General features: G+C 42.5%; 1 protein-coding gene across 4 annotated transcripts in view; it reads right to left on the bottom strand.

Moving 5' to 3' along the window:
* The window catches only part of LOC139536401 (homeodomain-interacting protein kinase 1-like), a 28710-nt gene extending 19070 nt beyond the window's left edge, over window positions 1-9640 (bottom strand). For 2 of the 4 annotated variants that reach the window (XM_071336911.1, XM_071336912.1), the window contains exons 1-6: window positions 9396-9636; window positions 9167-9286; window positions 5866-5952; window positions 2340-2524; window positions 2026-2179; window positions 1511-1697 (exon numbers count right to left, since the gene is read on the bottom strand). In XM_071336911.1, coding sequence (XP_071193012.1) covers window positions 1511-1697; window positions 2026-2179; window positions 2340-2524; window positions 5866-5952; window positions 9167-9286; window positions 9396-9590 — 928 coding nt within the window. In that variant the 5' untranslated portion in view covers window positions 9591-9636. Of the gene's footprint in view, window positions 1-1510; window positions 1698-2025; window positions 2180-2339; window positions 2525-5865; window positions 5953-9166; window positions 9287-9395 lie in introns of all 4 variants that reach the window. The other 2 variants (XM_071336910.1, XM_071336909.1) reach the window with 2 other exon arrangements.
* Window positions 9641-17761: the final 8121 nt, after the last annotated feature.

Below are 17761 nucleotides of genomic sequence, written 5' to 3'. Positions count from 1 at the left end.
ATAAACACATTCATTTTCCATTATAAATGAAAATCTGCTGCTGATGGAACTCATGAGCTGAATGTCTCTGAGCTGGATGTCTCTGAGCTGGATCTCTCTGAGCTGGATGTCTCTGAGCTGGATCTCTCTGAGCTGGATGTCTCTGAGCTGGATCTCTCTGAGCTGGATCTGTCTGAGCTGAATGTCTCTGAGCTGGATCTCTCTGAGCTGGATGTCTCTGAGCTGGATCTCTCTGAGCTGGATGTCTCTGAGCTGGATCTCTCTGAGCTGGATCTGTCTGAGCTGAATGTCTCTGAGCTGGATCTCTCTGAGCTGGATCTGTCTGAGCTGGATCTGTCTGAGCTGGATCTCTCTGAGCTGGATCTGTCTGAGCTGGATCTGTCTGAGCTGGATCTCTCTGAGCTGAATGTCTCTGAGCTGGATCTGTCTGAGCTGGATCTGTCTGAGCTGAATGTCTCTGAGCTGGATCTCTCTGAGCTGGATCTGTCTGAGCTGGATCTCTCTGAGCTGGATCTCTCTGAGCTGGGCCTCTCTGAGCTGAATGTCTCTGAGCTGAATGTCTCTGAGCTGGATCTGTCTGAGCTGGATCTGTCTGAGCTGGATCTCTCTGAGCTGGGCCTCTCTGAGCTGAATGTCTCTGAGCTGAATGTCTCTGAGCTGGGCCTCTGAGCTGGATCTCTCTGAGCTGGGCCTCTCTGAGCTGGATCTCTCTGAACTGTCTGTGAACAAAAATAAACGCAACATACAACAATTTCAAAGATTTGACTTGTCCAATAAGAAACACAAATTTAAATATCCAGTTGAAAACATGATCCTGAACAATGTGTCCTATAAAACATAAAGAACGCAGATTAAGCCATAAAATAGCACAAACAGATCTGGCACCAGGGTAGTTAATTTATATGCTGTTATAATAGGAAGTATTCATATTTTATTTTACCCCCTTTCCCCCGCTAATTCCAATTACAATCTTGTCTCATCGCTGCAACTCCCCAACGGGCTCGGTGGAGTCATGCGTCCTCTGACCCGCCTAATCGCGCTCCTTAACACCCGCCAGCTTAACCCAGAAGGCCAGACGCACCAACGTGTCGGAGGAAAACCCCGTTCAACTGGCGACTGGGATCAGCCCGCAGGCACCCGGCCCTCCACAAGGAGTCGCAAGAACGGCCAAACCCTCCCCTAGCCCCGGACGAAGCTGGGCCAATTGTGCTCCGTCCTATGGGACTCCCGGCAACGGCCGGTTGTGGCACAGCCTGGGAATGAACCCGGGTCTGTAGTAACGCCTCTAGACAACTGCGCCACTCGGGAGGCCCATAAGTAATCCTCTTACCCTCTGTGGTGGACGGTAGATCATATTTTTGGGACATGTTCGGGAAAACATTTGAGACCCTACATCTTAAATAATCGTCCCATCCCCTCCAAGTCGGAGGACTTGGACTTCCCTTTAGTCCTCTTATGAACTCAACCCGTCGTGTCTCAATACCATAACATCATAGTGATTGGCTCTTACCCTGTATGGTGTTTGGTGGGCAGACGATGAGAGTCTGCTGGAAAGGCTCAGTCTGGCAGGCCAGGCCGGTGGGGCGTGCCTGCAGGGGTACACTCTGTTGGGCCAGCCCGGGAATGTTGATGGTGGCCTGCTGGTACAGGGCTGGCTGGTAGTTCATGAGAGGAACAGCGCCCCCTGCTGACGGGACCTGTTGGTTGACGTTCATTTAGAGTTCCGCTACTGGTCAGTCGGACGGAAGTTGGAACAAACTGTTTTGTCCCGGCCATTTTGTTCATAGATCTGGACCCATAATTCTAAAGAGCTTTAGAGTACACATGCTGATCTAGGATCAGATCCCACTTGTCGATAGAATATAATATATATAATCCTATTCATTATGATCTCAAAAGGCAAAGCTGATCCTAAATCGGCAATCATTGATACAGCTTGCCCCTGGTGACTTGCACTGTGTGTGTGTGTGTGTGTGTGTGTGTGTGTGTGTGTGTGTGTGTGTGTGTGTGTGTGTGTGTGTGTACCTGGTTGTGCTGGCTCAGCTGGCTGCTGAAGGTGACAGTGAGGTTGCCGGCGGCAGCACTAGGAAGAGTGTTCGTGGAGAAGAGAGTTTTGTTGTTGTCGAACGATGAGCTCCTATGTTTACAGAGTTCCATGTTCTGGAAGCAAGACTTCACACTGCAAGGGGTGAGAAACAAATAATCAATCTATTGTTCCGTCAAATAATTTAATCAATCGATCAAACAATTACATTTCACCCACAGAGGGAAAATTCGAATCGTGACCCCCCCCCACCACAACCCAAACATTATTTCACACCACAGACAGGTGTACGTACTGGGAGCTGTGAGGGAAGTCCAGCAGGTGACTCATGGTGACGAAAGGATGACCCAGCGTCTTAGTGGGCGTGATCCTCTTGTCAGCGTCCAATCGAAGCATCCGCTTCAGCAGGTCGATGAATTCCCGCCTGTCAGCTTTCTCCGCAAGCATGTCCGTCCCCTCCAGGTGAGACGATAGGTTGACCTGCACCAGGAGGAAGTGATGCAACAGGAGGAAGTCAGGTTGGATGAACGTGCCACTGGAAAGATCTATTTTCAGTTTAATATTATCTAATTGTTAAAGTTAGGATTTGGGGAGAGGGAGTAGAGGAAAAGCAGAATCAATGAATTAGCCAGAAAACTTGCCTAAATGTTCAGAAATAACTTGTTGATTTAAAAAAAAGATTAAATCGTATGTACATTACGTCGGTACATTTCTTGCACTAAAAACACGCGCCTTGACTTACTAGCACCGACTTTGTATAATAGCTTCTTTATTGAGTTAAGTTTCGACTTCACGTTGCCATCCCAACCATTTCATGTGGATTAATTTACCTGACGCGTGAAAAAAGTCACGACCGGGCTGATGGAAACATGAGATGTCTGTACAATTTTATAAATGCATACAGACAATTTGTTCATTCGACATGGTGGAATATTTTTATGTTTTTAAAATTAATTATTAATAATTCAAAATATTGCTGTTTGAAGCTGGTGTACAAAACCAATAGTAAACATGTTCTAAAACTAAATTTAAGAATGGTGAGCATAGAAATAGCACACATAGAACAGATCTACTGCTTCTTAGACTTGATTTCAATGAGAATGACAGATCTATAACTCCCATTTCTATGTGAATTGGGTCTCCCCGAAAAAGTGACATATTGCACATTATTGCAACATGACTACAATGGTCAAATGTAAACGCAACATAACTGCATCTTAAGGGGTTACTGTAGAATGTACAGTATAGTAGAGGACTGGCCACCCCTCGGAGCCTGGTTCCTCTCTACCCAGTACAGCCAGAAGAGGACTGGCCACCCCTCGGAGCCTGGTTCCTCTCTACCCGGTACAGCCAGAAGAGGACTGGCCACCCCTCAGAGACTGGTTCCTCTCCACCCGGTACAGCCAGAAGAGGACTGGCCACCCCTCAGAGACTGGTTCCTCTCCACCCGGTACAGCCAGAAGAGGACTGGCCACCCCTCAGAGCCTGGTTCCTCTCTACCCGGTACAGCCAGAAGAGGACTGGCCACCCCTCGGAGCCTGGTTCCTCTCTACCCGGTACAGCCAGAAGAGGACTGGTCACCCCTCAGAGCCTGGTTCCTCTCCACCCGGTACAGCCAGAAGAGGACTGGCCACCCCTCAGAGCCTGGTTCCTCTCTACCCGGTACAGCCAGAAGAGGACTGGCCACCCCTCGGAGCCTGGTTCCTCTCTACCCGGTACAGCCAGAAGAGGACTGGCCACCCCTCGGAGCCTGGTTCCTCTCTAGGTTTCTTCTTAATTTCTTGCCTTTTAGGGAATTTTTGGCCACTGTGTGTGCTTCTGCATTGCGTGCTCGTTGGGGTTTTCGGCTGGGTATCGGTAAAACACTTTGTGACAACTTTGTTTTCAAAATAATAGTCCAGTGGTATACTACTAAGCAAGCTAGATCTAGTCAGGCTTTTATAAAGCTAGCCAGCTTCAGTTAGCTTCACGTTGCAGCTCAGGCTTCATCCGTACCACGACGGTGGATATCGGTTGTCTTTTAACTACGCGTGAATGCCAACTCTTCACTGCGACAACGCTGAACCATCGGCGAGTCAGTACCACGTTTTAATTCTTGCAAACTCAGCAGGCTATGGTTGTGAACTAGGCTTTTAAAAGTGTAGTCTTCATTTTATTACTTTATCATTAATGCCGTCTTTGTTGTGCTTATCAATGCACGCAGCACCTTTTTCCTCGTCTCATATCAATAAAATCATTTTATAAAATCATATAAATGTTTTCCTGAACTTTCAAATGCATCCCATCATTAGTAAATGGTATTTTAATATAATTACTACAAAAAATTACACCCCAAAAATTTTACATAAAACATTTGATTAATTAAATATGTAAAAGTCGGTCATCTTTCTTGAAGGGGATGACGACGCAATCTTTACGCCAGGGATGGAATGTGGTCCTCAACTCGCAGCTCAGACACTTCATTCAGGGTAAGTGGAGTTAGCCGTGAGATATCCTGCCCCGTAGCAGGTTAGTTCTGAAGGATACGCTGCTAATGGAAACTAACCTAGCTAAAAGCTGAGCCACTTTCGTGATATCGGTTATCCCGAGTTGAAAGTCAGTTGACCAAAGTTACCTCACCAACTCCTCAGACCTGCTTTCTAGTATACCCCTTAAAACTTCTTGAGGATAGGGTGCAGATTTTTCACTTAGGGAAAAATAGCGTGCCCAATTTCAACTATAAGATATGCATATTATTAGTAAATTTGGATAGAAAACACTCTGAAGTTTCTAAAACTGTTTGAATCATATCTGTAAATATAACAGAACTTATATAGCAGTCAAAACCCTGAGGACTAACCTTTTTTTTTTTTAAGGAACTGTCTGTTCAATGAGTTATTATGGGCAAGCCAGAATTCTAATCACTACCCTCGCAGTTCCTACTGCTTCCACTGGATGTCGCCAGTGTATGGAAATAGGTTGAAGTTATTCTTTTTAACAATGATGAAGAAAAACACCAGGAAGTGGAGTGACTTCTTGTGGGTTTTTTTTATTGTTGCGCAAGACTTGAAAAGTACCGTGAGTTTGTTGATCTCCTTTATTGAAAACAGATTGACCCGTCCTCAATTTGATCGATTATTAACGTTTACAAATACCTTAAGTTGTATTACAAAAGTACTTTGAAATGTTTTGGCAAAGTTTAGAGGTAATTTTTTTGATATTTTGTCGTGATTTTGCGCAAATTGAACGCTGTTTTTCCTGGTACAACGGCGCCAAATAAATGGACAATTTGGATATATATGGACGGAATTAATCGAACTAAAGGACCATTTGTGATGTTTATGGGACATATTGGAGTGCCAACAAAAGAATCTCGTCAAAGGTAATGCATGTTTTATATTTTATATGTGCGTTTTGAGTAGCGCCGGCATGGTTGAAATTGTCAACAAAGAGAGTGTAGCCTTTGTACTATCATCAGATAATAGCATCTTATGCTTTCGCCGAAAAGCCTTTTTGAAATCTGACATGTTGGCTGGATTCACAACGAGTGTAGCTTTAATTTGGTATCTTATATGTGTAATTTAATAAAGTTTGATTTTATAGATTTTTTTTTGAATCTGGCGCTCTACATTTTAACAGGCTGTTGGGACGCAAGCGTCCCGCTATCCCAGAGAGGGTTTACCCCTTAAGTTTCTCGTGATAAAAAAATATATATATTTTTTTTTATCTCAACGAGACTAACCTGGTTAAATAAAGGTTAAGTAAAACAAAATGGCGGATGTGAAAAGGGGGTTTATAAACATAAATGTGACATACTAGATGACGTCATATAGCGAACCTACCTGCATCATGTCGTCCAGACAGTTGAAGATGTATTTACGGGCCTCCTTCGACTTGATGCCCATCTCAGCCTCGTGGTCCGAAGGGGCCTATTGAACAGACACATCAGGAATGTTACACTTGTTGTTATCACCAAAATAGTTAATAAATAATTAATTAATAATTAATAATTAATTACTTAATTAAACTAATAATGAAGTGCCTTGGAAAAACGTAAGTTTCTATCTGCCCACGAACCCCACTGAAAGCCCTGTTCACAGCAGTGTGTTGAGATCCATGTGCTGATTCTGGCAGGAACAACTAGGTGAGCGTCCAAAATGGTAACCTATTCCCAATATAGTGCACTACTGTTGACCAGGGCTCTGTAGTGCACTACTGTTGACCAGGGCTCTGTAGTGCACTACTGTTGAGGGGATAGATGGAGTCAGGTGTACTGTAACACCTTGATCATCCAGAGAGGATAGATGGAGTCAGGTGTACTGTAATACCTTGATCATCCAGAGAGGATAGATGGAGTCAGGTGTACTGTAATACCTTGATCATCCAGAGAGGATAGATGGAGTCAGGTGTACTGTAACACCTTGATCATCCAGAGAGGATAGATGGAGTCAGGTGTACTGTAACACCTTGATCATCCAGAGAGGATAGATGGAGTCAGGTGTACTGTAATACCTTGATCATCCAGAGAGGATAGATGGAGTCAGGTGTACTGTAATACCTTGATCATCCAGAGAGGATAGATGGAGTCAGGTGTACTGTAACACCTTGATCATCCAGAGAGGATAGATGGAGTCAGGTGTACTGTAACACCTTGATCATCCAGAGAGGATAGATGGAGTCAGGTGTACTGTAATACCTTGATCATCCAGAGAGGATAGATGGAGTCAGGTGTACTGTAACACCTTGATCATCCAGAGAGGATAGATGGAGTCAGGTGTACTGTAATACCTTGATCATCCAGAGAGGATAGATGGAGTCAGGTGTACTGTAATACCTTGATCATCCAGAGAGGATAGATGGAGTCAGGTGTACTGTAACACCTTGATCATCCAGAGAGGATAGATGGAGTCAGGTGTACTGTAACACCTTGATCATCCAGAGAGGATAGATGGAGTCAGGTGTACTGTAATACCTTGACCATCCAGAGGGGTATATATATATATATATACAGTGGGGAGAACAAGTATTTGATACACTGCCGATTTTGCAGGTTTTCCTACTTACAAAGCATGTAGAGGTCTGTAATTTTTATCATAGGTACACTTCAACTGTGAGAGACCGAATCTAAAACAAAAATCCAGAAAATCACATTGTATGATTTTTAAATAATTAATTTGCATTTTATTGCATGACATAAGTATTTGATCACCTACCAACCAGTAAGAATTCCGGCTCTCACAGACCTGTTAGTTTTTCTTTAAGAAGATCTCCTGTTCTCCACTAATTACCTGTATTAACTGCACCTGTTTGAACTCGTTACCTGTATAAAAGACACCTGTCCACACACTCAATCAAACAGATTCCAACCTCTCCACAATGGCCAAGACCAGAGAGCTGTGTAAGGACATCAGGGATAAAATTGTAGACCTGCACAAGGCTGGGATGGGCTACAGGACAATAGGCAAGCAGCTTGGTGAGAAGGAAACAACTGTTGGCGCAATTATTAGAAAATGGAAGAAGTTCAAGATGACGGTCAATCACCCTCGGTCTGGGGCTCCATGCAAGATTTCACCTCGTGGGGCATCAATGATCATGAGGAAGGTGAGGGATCAGCCCAGAACTACACGGCAGGACCTGGTCAATGACCTGAAGAGAGCTGGGACCACAGTCTCAAAGAAAACCATTAGTAACACACTACGCCGTCATGGATTAAAATCCTGCAGCGCACGCAAGGTCCCCCTGCTTAAGCCAGTGCATGTCCAGGCCTGTCTGAAGTTTGCCAATGACCATCTGGATGATCCAGAGGAGGAATGGGAGAAGGTCATGTGGTCTGATGAGACAAAAATAGAGCTTTTTGGTCTAACTCCACTCGCCGTGTTTGGAGGAAGAAGAAGTATGAGTACAACCCCAAGAACACCATCCCAACCGTGAAGCATGGAGGTGGAAACATCATTCTTTGGGGATGCTTTTCTGCAAAGGGGACAGGACGACTGCACCGTATTGAGGGGAGGATGGATGGGGCCATGTATCGCGAGATCTTGGCCAACAACCTCCTTCCCTCAGTAAGAGCATTGAAGATGGGTCGTGGCTGGGTCTTCCAGCATGACAACGACACGAAGCACACAGCCATGGCAACTAAGGAGTGGCTCCGTAAGAAGCATCTCAAGGTCCTGGAGTGGCCTAGCCAGTCTCCAGACCTGAACCCAATAGAAAATCTTTGGAGGGAGCTGAAAGTCCGTATTGCCCAGCGACAGCCCCGAAACCTGAAGGATCTGGAGAAGATCTGTAGGGAGGAGTGGGCCAAAATCCCTGCTGCAGTGTGTGCAAACCTAGTCAAGAACTACAGGAAACGTATGATCTCTGTAATTGCAAACAAAGGTTTCTGTACCAAATATTAAGTTCTGCTTTTCTGATGTATCAAATACTTATGTCATGCAATAAAATGCAAATTAATTACTTAAAAATCATACAATGTGATTTTCTGGATTTTTGTTTTAGATTCCGTCTCTCATAGTTGAAGTGTACCTATGATAAAAATTACAGACCTCTACATGCTTTGTAAGTAGGAAAACCTGCAAAATCGGCAGTGTATCAAATACTTGTTCTCCCCACTGTATATATATATATTTATTTTTATTTTTTTCATGGTCGAATTGCTGCAAAGAAACCACTACTAAAGGACACCAATAAGAAGAAGAGACTTGCTTGGGCCAAGAAACACGAGCAATAGACATTAGACCGGTGGAAATCTGTCCTTTGGTCTGATGAGTCCAACTTTGAGATTTATGGTTCCAACAGCTGTGTCTCTGTGAGACGCAGAGTAGGTGAACGGATGATCTCTGCATGTGTGGTTCCCACCGTGAAGCATGGAGGAGGAGGTGTGATGGTGCTTTGCTGGTGACACTGTTGGTGATTTATTTATAATTCAAGGCACACTTAACCAGCATGGCTACCACAGCATTCTGCAGTGATACGCCATCCCATCTGGTTTACGCTTAGTGGGACTATCATTTGTTTTTCAACAGGACAATAACCCAAAACACACCTCCGGGGATGTGTAAGAGCTATTTGACCAAGAAGGAGAGTGATGGCACGCATCCGTGCGTGACGTCAGTGTGTCGTGTTCTGGAAAAGAGTCGATACCTTGATTCTCCAGACGGGGTAGCTGGAGTCAGGTCCTCTCTTGAAGAAGCGGCTTGTCTTGGTGCCGGCACTAAGCAGGTACTCTGCAGGCAGACCCTGGGTCTGAGAGATGTACCGGATCTAGTGGAGGAGGAGAGGAGGGGACATGTTAGAATCCATTAAAACAGTTTCAGATAAAAAAATAATGTTTTCGTGTCTTGGTGTGTGTGTGTGTGTGTGTGGTTCCTACCTGGTCGTACTCCGAGGCCCCGGGGTACAGGGGCCACCCCAGGAACAGCTCGGCTATAACGCAGCCTAGAGACCACATATCTATAGCCTCACAGAACGGCAGACCCAGGATGATCTCTGGAGCCCTGAGAAAACAATAACACGTCAACAACAACACATGATAACATGCTCGCACACTTAGTAGTAAGCAGTACATTGGGAAAGTGTTCTACTGTTGTGAAATAACCGCTTGTTTTTTCTCCGAAGTCTCAGATTCTCACCTGTGGATGGAATTACTTACTTGTAATGTCTGATACACCTGTACCAGTCATCATGTTAGATATACCTGTACCAGTCATCATGTTAGATACACCTGTACCAGTCATCATGTTAGATACACCTGTACCAGTCATCATGTTAGATACACCTGTACCAGTCACCATGTTAGATACACCTGTACCAGTCATCATGTTAGATATACCTGTACCAGTCATCATGTTAGATATACCTGTACCAGTCATCATGTTAGATACACCTGTACCAGTCATCATGTTAGATACACCTGTACCAGTCATCATGTTAGATACACCTGTACCAGTCATCAAGTTAGATACACCTGTACCAGTCATCATGTTAGATACACCTGTACCAGTCATCATGTTAGATACACCTGTACCAGTCATCATGTTAGATACACCTGTACCAGTCACCATGTTAGATACACCTGTACCAGTCATCATGTTAGATATACCTGTACCAGTCATCATGTTAGATACACCTGTACCAGTCATCATGTTAGATACACCTGTACCAGTCATCATGTTAGATATACCTGTACCAGTCATCATGTTAGATATACCTGTACCAGTCATCATGTTAGATACACCTGTACCAGTCATCATGTTAGATATACCTGTACCAGTCATCATGTTAGATACACCTGTACCAGTCATCATGTTAGATATACCTGTACCAGTCATCATGTTAGATATACCTGCTATATAAATTTTCAATCTATTGTGCCGCCATATTGGTGGATCCCTGTAAAAAAAAAAAAAAAATTCATGTGGAATTTGGAACCATGTTTCTGTTCTGCCTGTTCCAGTTCTACAAAGTATGTCTTAAGTGGGGATAGATAGCCCTCTGTTTCCCGGGAAACAACCCCCCCCCCCGAATGAGTCGTGAGTCCTAAATCAGTTGTCACTGTGTGGTGTTGAGCAAATACAACAAGGCAGATCTCTCTGTTTGCTTCCCAAATGGCACCCTATTCCCTATGTAGTACACTACTTTTGACCAGGACCTATATGGATGTGGTCTAGAGTAGTGCACTATAAAGGGAATAGGGTGCCATTTTGGGACACCGCCTCAGTCAGGTCCGCTGTGGCTTTTTTCCAAAATGGCTGACCTCCCCCCCCCCCCCCCCGAGTGTCTTCTTCAGAATGCGTTCATAATACCACTGTCCCGCTTCATTTACCCTCTCGTCTGGTTTAAACCATATACACGACTCACAGGTTTGGCCCATGGTAATCACTGACAATGCTGTCTTGAAAGGGGTTAGTTGGAAAAGAGTGGGGTTATAGGCTAATGAGGAAATTGGTTTGAAATTACGGAAGTCATTAGTCATGGGATATGTTGCATAAGAATGGAAGACGCAGGGAACCGAACCGCTTATCCAGCCTTAGACAGACAGACAGACAGACAGACAACATGCCCTGTCTGTCTGTCTGTCTTTACAATGCTACTGACCCACTCAAACGTTTTGAAAAGAGACATATGGACCTGGTGGATAGGTTAACTATAGTAGTGGTATAATTAGGTTACAAATAGTAACCTACTTAATTTATATAGTGATCTCAAAGGAAGTTGTTTCAGCCTTTTATACATTTAATTACACAGATCATAAATATGAAGGCAACATGTAAAGTGTTGGTTTCAGGAGCTGAAATAAAAGATCCCAGACATGTTCCATACGCACAAGTGTTTCTCAAAAAAATGTTGTGCACAAATGTGTTTACATCCTTGTTAGTGAACATTTCTCCTTTGCCAAGTGGCATTATCAAGAAGCTGATTTAAACAGCATGATCATTCCACAGGTGCACCTTGTGCTGGGGGGGGGGGGGGCGATAGGTCACTCTAAAATGTGCAGTTTTGTCGTCACACAAAGCAATGCCACAGATGTCTGAAGTTTTGAGGGAATGTGCAATTGGCATACTGACTACAGGAATCTCCACCAGACCTCCTGCTCTGCTCCTGCTCCTCTACCATAAGCCGCCTCCAATGTTGTTGTTTTTTGTCAGTACGTCCAACCGGCCTCACAACCACAGACCGCGTGTAACCACGCCAGCCTCGGACCTCCACGTCGTCTGAGACCAGCCACCCGGACAGCTGATGAAACTGAGGAGTATTTCTGTCTGTAATGAAGCCCTTTTGTGGGGGGGAAAACTCAATCTGATTGGCTGGGCCTGGCACCCAAGTGGGTGGGCCTATGCCCCCCCCCCCCATGGCTGCGCCCCTTCCAACTTAAGTGAAATCCATAGAGTAGGGCCTAATGAATTTATTTCAATTGAGTGATTTCCTTATATGAACTGTACTTAGTAAAATCGTTGAAGTTGTTGCATGTTGCGTTTAAAAAATATATTTTTCAGTATAGCTAAATTCCCCATCTTAAAATACCATGTCAACCTACCTGTGTGTTTGGTATAGCTGATATCTGTTTAAGTTTGGGTGAGTTTCAATACGTGCTGTGGGTCATTGCATTAGTCATTAGGCTTGTCTTTAAACCATGACAAAGGACATCAAAAAGACAGACTGCATCTGACTAGAGCACTAAATAGGGTAGGAGATATGAGTGGACTCGTCTCTCAGTTGGCGTTTGTTGTCAGTCAGTCAACCCGTGAGCCAAGGCAGTTAAGTACAGCACTGTCAATCCCTAGTTGGGCTGAGACGGGGATCTCCACTGTGCTTAGCTGATCAGTTTAGTAACAACACAATGCTCTATATAGGCCCCAATGAGAAGACAACAGTCTATATAGGCCCCAATGAGAAGACAACAGTCTATATAGGCCCCAATGAGAAGACAACAGTCTATAGACCCTAATGATGAGACAACAGTCTATAGACCCCAATGATGAGACAACAGTCTATATAGGCCCCAATGAGGAGACAACAGCACATGGAGAAGTAAACCTTTGTGTTTAATATAGATATTTAATTTCTTTTAATATATGCCATAGTGTGGCAGTCTGTTAGAGCGTGAACCAGCTTTCTTGTCCCTAGCAGTGTACGAAATGGCACCCTATTCCCTTGTCTTGTTCGCTACTTTTGACCGGAGCCTTTGCAAAGGTAGTGCGCTGTATAAGGAATAGGGTGTCCTTCGGGACACATCCCGTCTTGCCGAACAGGACAGGTGCTGAGAGTAGAGCTGGTTAATGTGAAAACACACCAGCACCCTCCCTGGCTAGCAGAATTACTCATTTTACTGTCTTGCGTTGCATTTAGATTGTTCTACACTGTAGCCTACTTTTGACTTCAGAAAGCAGAAGAAAATACTTTCAGATTAAAGAAGACTTGACAAACGCTCTTTTGTCTCTTATTCTGGACCTTTTAAAGATAGTTAATTATTTGAGATGCACAGCAAAGCACACAAATTCCATGCTTCGTAATTATCTCGTTTTGAAATTGTATGTTTTCATAGTTAATGGAAAATAAATGTACCCCGCTATTTTAGAGAATACGTTTGGTGGTTATTATTGGTGTGTGTCTGTGTGTGTTAAAGGGAAACCAGTGCGAGAGGTGAAGGAGGTCACGCCATCTTTGAAATGACAGTCACAACATTTTAGTGGAATTGACAGGTGTGTGTGTGTTGTAGGAATTTCCAATCCACTACAGCAGAGTGGATATCTCTTTTAGTTGACTTCCTTTTGAGTTATAAGGGTGCCAAGCCTTATTTGAATATTTCTTAATCTGTCACGTTATTTGTATTTATTATGGATCCCTATTAGCAGCTACTCTTCCTGGGGTCCAGCAAAATGAAGGCAGTTACATTTAAAAAAAATAATAATAATAATAATGTAACATTACAATACATTAACAACAGATTTCACAACACATAATGGTGGTGCAATGTGAAATCCAATCTCTGTTGGAATCCAGTTTGCAGGAACATATCCAATCCTTTTACATCACTCACAACTTGCATCTTGAATTCGTTTCAGAGTAGGGCAGAAAATACAGTACGTGAAGACTACCTACACCATGTAAACTGGAACGATTTTATCTCACTAACGGTTGCTATAAATCGAACCACTTACAGATTGGATTAGTTTTGGGGGGGAAAAATACGTTTCTTAGTGCTGAACGATTAGTGATTTTTGAGGTCGATAATCGCGCCCCCCCCCCCGTTTCGATTATTCGGATTAACACAGAATAAAACTATTTATAAAAATCCCATGATGGTAGTGAGTGCCCATTACTGCTTATCACTTATTAACCATTTATTCACTTTACTTTTATAAAATATCTAAGTTGTTGTGTATATTACTATTATTTGAATTCCAAGTCATCATCTCATCTCTATAGAGCTGCTTCCTATGCTGTCTGACAAAATCATTATTTTGGTAGTTCTTCAAAGTAAATAAGGCATACTTTTATGACTGCTGAATACCAACTATCAATCCTATTGTATTTTCAGGTAGAGATACCTGGCGAAGCAATAGCTGCTCTCTATGTCCCCTCGCCATCTCGGGCATTCTTGTCTCTTCCGTAGTACAAGAATCACAGACCGGACAAGTTGATGCGCAATGGATTATGAACATTGTAGTCAATTACCACATTTTAGTAGTATAAAATATTGTCTTTTTTTTAACTAGGCAAGTCAGTTAAGAACAAATTCTTATTTACGACGGCTTACCCCGGTCAAACCCGGACGACGCTGGGCCAATTGTGCGCTGCCCTATGGGACTCCCAATCACGGCCGGATGTGATACAGCCTGGAATTTCTTCTTAACTGACTTGCCTAGTTTAAAAAAACGGCCAATATTTTACATACTAAAATGACGCCTTTTGCACTGAGATGCAGTGCCTTGGACCACTGCACCACTCGGGAGCCCCTTTGGAAACTACAACTCCCTACTACATCGCACAGTTCTGTCTGGATCTGCACAGTTTCTCTAGAGATAAATCCATGTGCGCATTGAGCTCACAGAAGAAAATAAACAGAACAAAATGGTATTCAATCAACTGAACCGATGTCAGTCAATTAGTTGTTTTAAAAAACGAATCACTCACCACTAACGTTTCTGATATTTGTGTAGCATAAGATCGAAAACAATCAATGTACATGCGAAAACACAGATATTGAAACAACCTTTTTTTTTTTTTTTATCAACCTGCAACAGACCATCCTGGGACATATGACAGAGGCCCCTCCCATATCTGTGTATAATTCCGTAGATTTAACTCTCTGTTTCTGGTTACTCTTAATGGAGTTAAAAGTACTCAATCACAATCAATAACTCCAGGGAGCGTATCAGTTCCTTGACTGTTAATAAGATAACTCCCAGTAGAGTCAATTTAACACTCATTTTTTAAACACTGATTTCAACTATCCTTGATTTACTGTCTAGGTTAAAGGGCAACTACACCACTTTTCAACCTCTTGTTCGTTATCTCCAGCACAATACCAGTGCCAACATATTTAAACTGTATTTCTACATTTTGTAGAAAAAGATGTGAAGTTTTTAACATTTAAACAGTGATTTTCAAACACTGACATTCGCAGTGACATGGGGAGCGAGAAAATACCCTCCTTTGGGCTAGAAACGAGTAAATAGCAGGTTGTTGAAAATCACTGTTTTTAACTTTTAATTCTACCCTGTGATGTCACAGAAGCATTTTTTTTTGTTGACCTTCTTCTTCTCTTTTTATCCACAGATCATAGAAACGTGCTGTTTTCACATATGTAGAAAGTGGCGAAATTGCCCATTAAGTCAATCGCGTTTATTACAAATTTCAACAGGAAGACTGTTATTTTACTTGTTTAAGTTGGTTGTTTTACAAGATTTCCGCTGAAGTTGCATGACTTTGACCTGATTTTAATAGAAATACTAATGACTTTAATCACTCTGGCTTAAAAAAACGGCTGCCAGAAACTCCCATGATTGTGAATGAATTAATCCATCGTTACACTAATGTATCATTGTATTTATTTAACCAGGATAGCCCACTCATTCAATAACAGCTGTTTTCCATGGAGTCCCGGGTGTCATGTAAAAATGTTCCCAGTGAAAATATACTGAGCAAAAATATAAACGCAACATGCAACAATTTCAAAGATTTTACTGAGTTACAATTCATATAAGGAAATCAGTCAATTGAAAGAAATTTATTAGGCCCTAATTTATGGTTTTCACGTCACTGGGATTACAGATCTGCATCTGATGGTCACAGATACCTTCAAATAAATGGGTCTCACAATGGGCATCAGGATCTCGTCACGGGTATTTCTGTGCATTCAGATTGCCATCGATAAAATGCAATTGTGTTCGTTGTCCGTAGTTTATGCCTGCCCATACCATAACCCCATCGCCACCACGGGGAACTCTGTTGACAACGTTGACATCAGCAAACCGCTCGCCCACACGATGCCATGCATGTGGTCTACGGTTGTGAGGCCGGTTGGACGTACTGCCAAATGATCTAAAACAATGTTGGAGGCGGCTTATGGTAGAGAAATTAACATTACATTCTCTGGCAACAGCTCTGTTGGACGTTCCTGCAGTCAGCATGTCAAATGCACACTCCCTCAAAGCTTGAGACATCTGTGGCATTGTGTTGTGTGACAAAACTGCACATTTTAGAGTGGCCATTTATTGTCCTCAACACAAGGTGCACCTGTGTAATGATCATGCTGTTTAATCAATTTCTTGATATGCCACACCTGTCAGGTGGATGGATTATCTTGGCAAAAGAGAAATGCTCACGAACAGGGATGTAAAACAAATTTGTACACAAAATTTAAGAGCAATAAGCTTTTTGTGCGTATGGAACATTTCTGGGATCTTTTATTTCAGCTCATGAACAATGGGACCAACACTTCACATGTTGCGTTTATATTGCTAGTGACGATATTCACGGCACCAAATAATTGATTAAAACACATGGTTTTGCAATGGTCTACAATAGCCTCAACAGACCTCTGTAGGGTACCATCATGGTGTAGCCGGAGGACAGCTAGCTTCCATCCTCCTCTGGGTACATTGACTTCAATACAAAACCTAGGAGGCTTGTGGTTCTCACCCCCTTCCATAGACTTACACAGTAATTATGACAACTTCCAAAGGACGTCCTCCAACCTATCAGAGCTCTTGCAGCATGAACTGACATGTTGTCCACCCAATCAAAGGATTAGAGAATGAATCTAGTTCTGAAAGCATAAGCTAGAGCTAGCTAGCACTGTAGTGTATAAAATGTGGTGAGTAGCTGACTCAGAGAAAGACGGTAGTTGTGCAGTTTTAAACAAATTAATTTCTTCAGAAATTAAGGAGAAGTGAGAGAGAGAGCTAGCTATATTTATATTTTATATTTATATTTTTTACTTTCACTTAGCTAGCAAACGGAGCTAGCTAGGTTAGCTTACTCAAACACACGGCTCAAACAACAAGGGATTACATGTTAGCTAGCCGGCAGTGGCTGTCTAACACTGGAACTTTTCCAAGTCAAGGTAAGCTTTTATTAATTTATTGGTGAGAGAATGCCAAGATTGTGCAAAGTTGTCATCAAGGCAAAGGGTGGCTACTTGGAAGAATCTCAAATATAGAATATATTTTGATTTGTTTAACGCTTTTTTTGTGATTCCATATGTGTTATTTCATAGTTTTGATGTCTTCACTATTATTCTACAATGTAGAAAATAATTTAAAAAAAAATAAAGAAAAAACCCTTGAATGAGTAGTTCTAAAACTTTTGACCGGTAGTATATAATAATACCAAATACCCCACCGAAGACATTCTTTAAAAAATATATACTTGGTTATAACAGACTTTATACGGGCAAATAAAACTGATGGAATAAAGAAAAGTTTTACATTTCCCTAAGAGGAAACAATGGAAACAAACATATTGAAGATACACAAACCCCATCTTTTCACGCGTCTATTTCCAAAGGATAAAGCGAAGACAACTTAATAGTTTAGAACACGACAACAATATGGAAGAAAATTAAATGGATTCTACAAGAACCCTCCCTAAAAAACACACCCCTATGGAACAATCCTTGGGTAGCTTTTTAAGAATTCACATAGAAATTGGTCCACGTGGAAAAAAGGCATATAAACTGTAAATTACTTGGTAAGGGAAAAATAAAACGACTTAAATGACAGAATATAAAAA

The sequence above is a fragment of the Salvelinus alpinus genome, chromosome 12 (genome assembly GCF_045679555.1).
Source record: "Salvelinus alpinus chromosome 12, SLU_Salpinus.1, whole genome shotgun sequence".
In the NCBI taxonomy this organism is placed as follows: domain Eukaryota; kingdom Metazoa; phylum Chordata; class Actinopteri; order Salmoniformes; family Salmonidae; genus Salvelinus; species Salvelinus alpinus.
The sequence above is the reverse complement of the archived record's forward strand: the minus strand, read 5'-3'. Positions and strand labels throughout refer to the sequence as shown.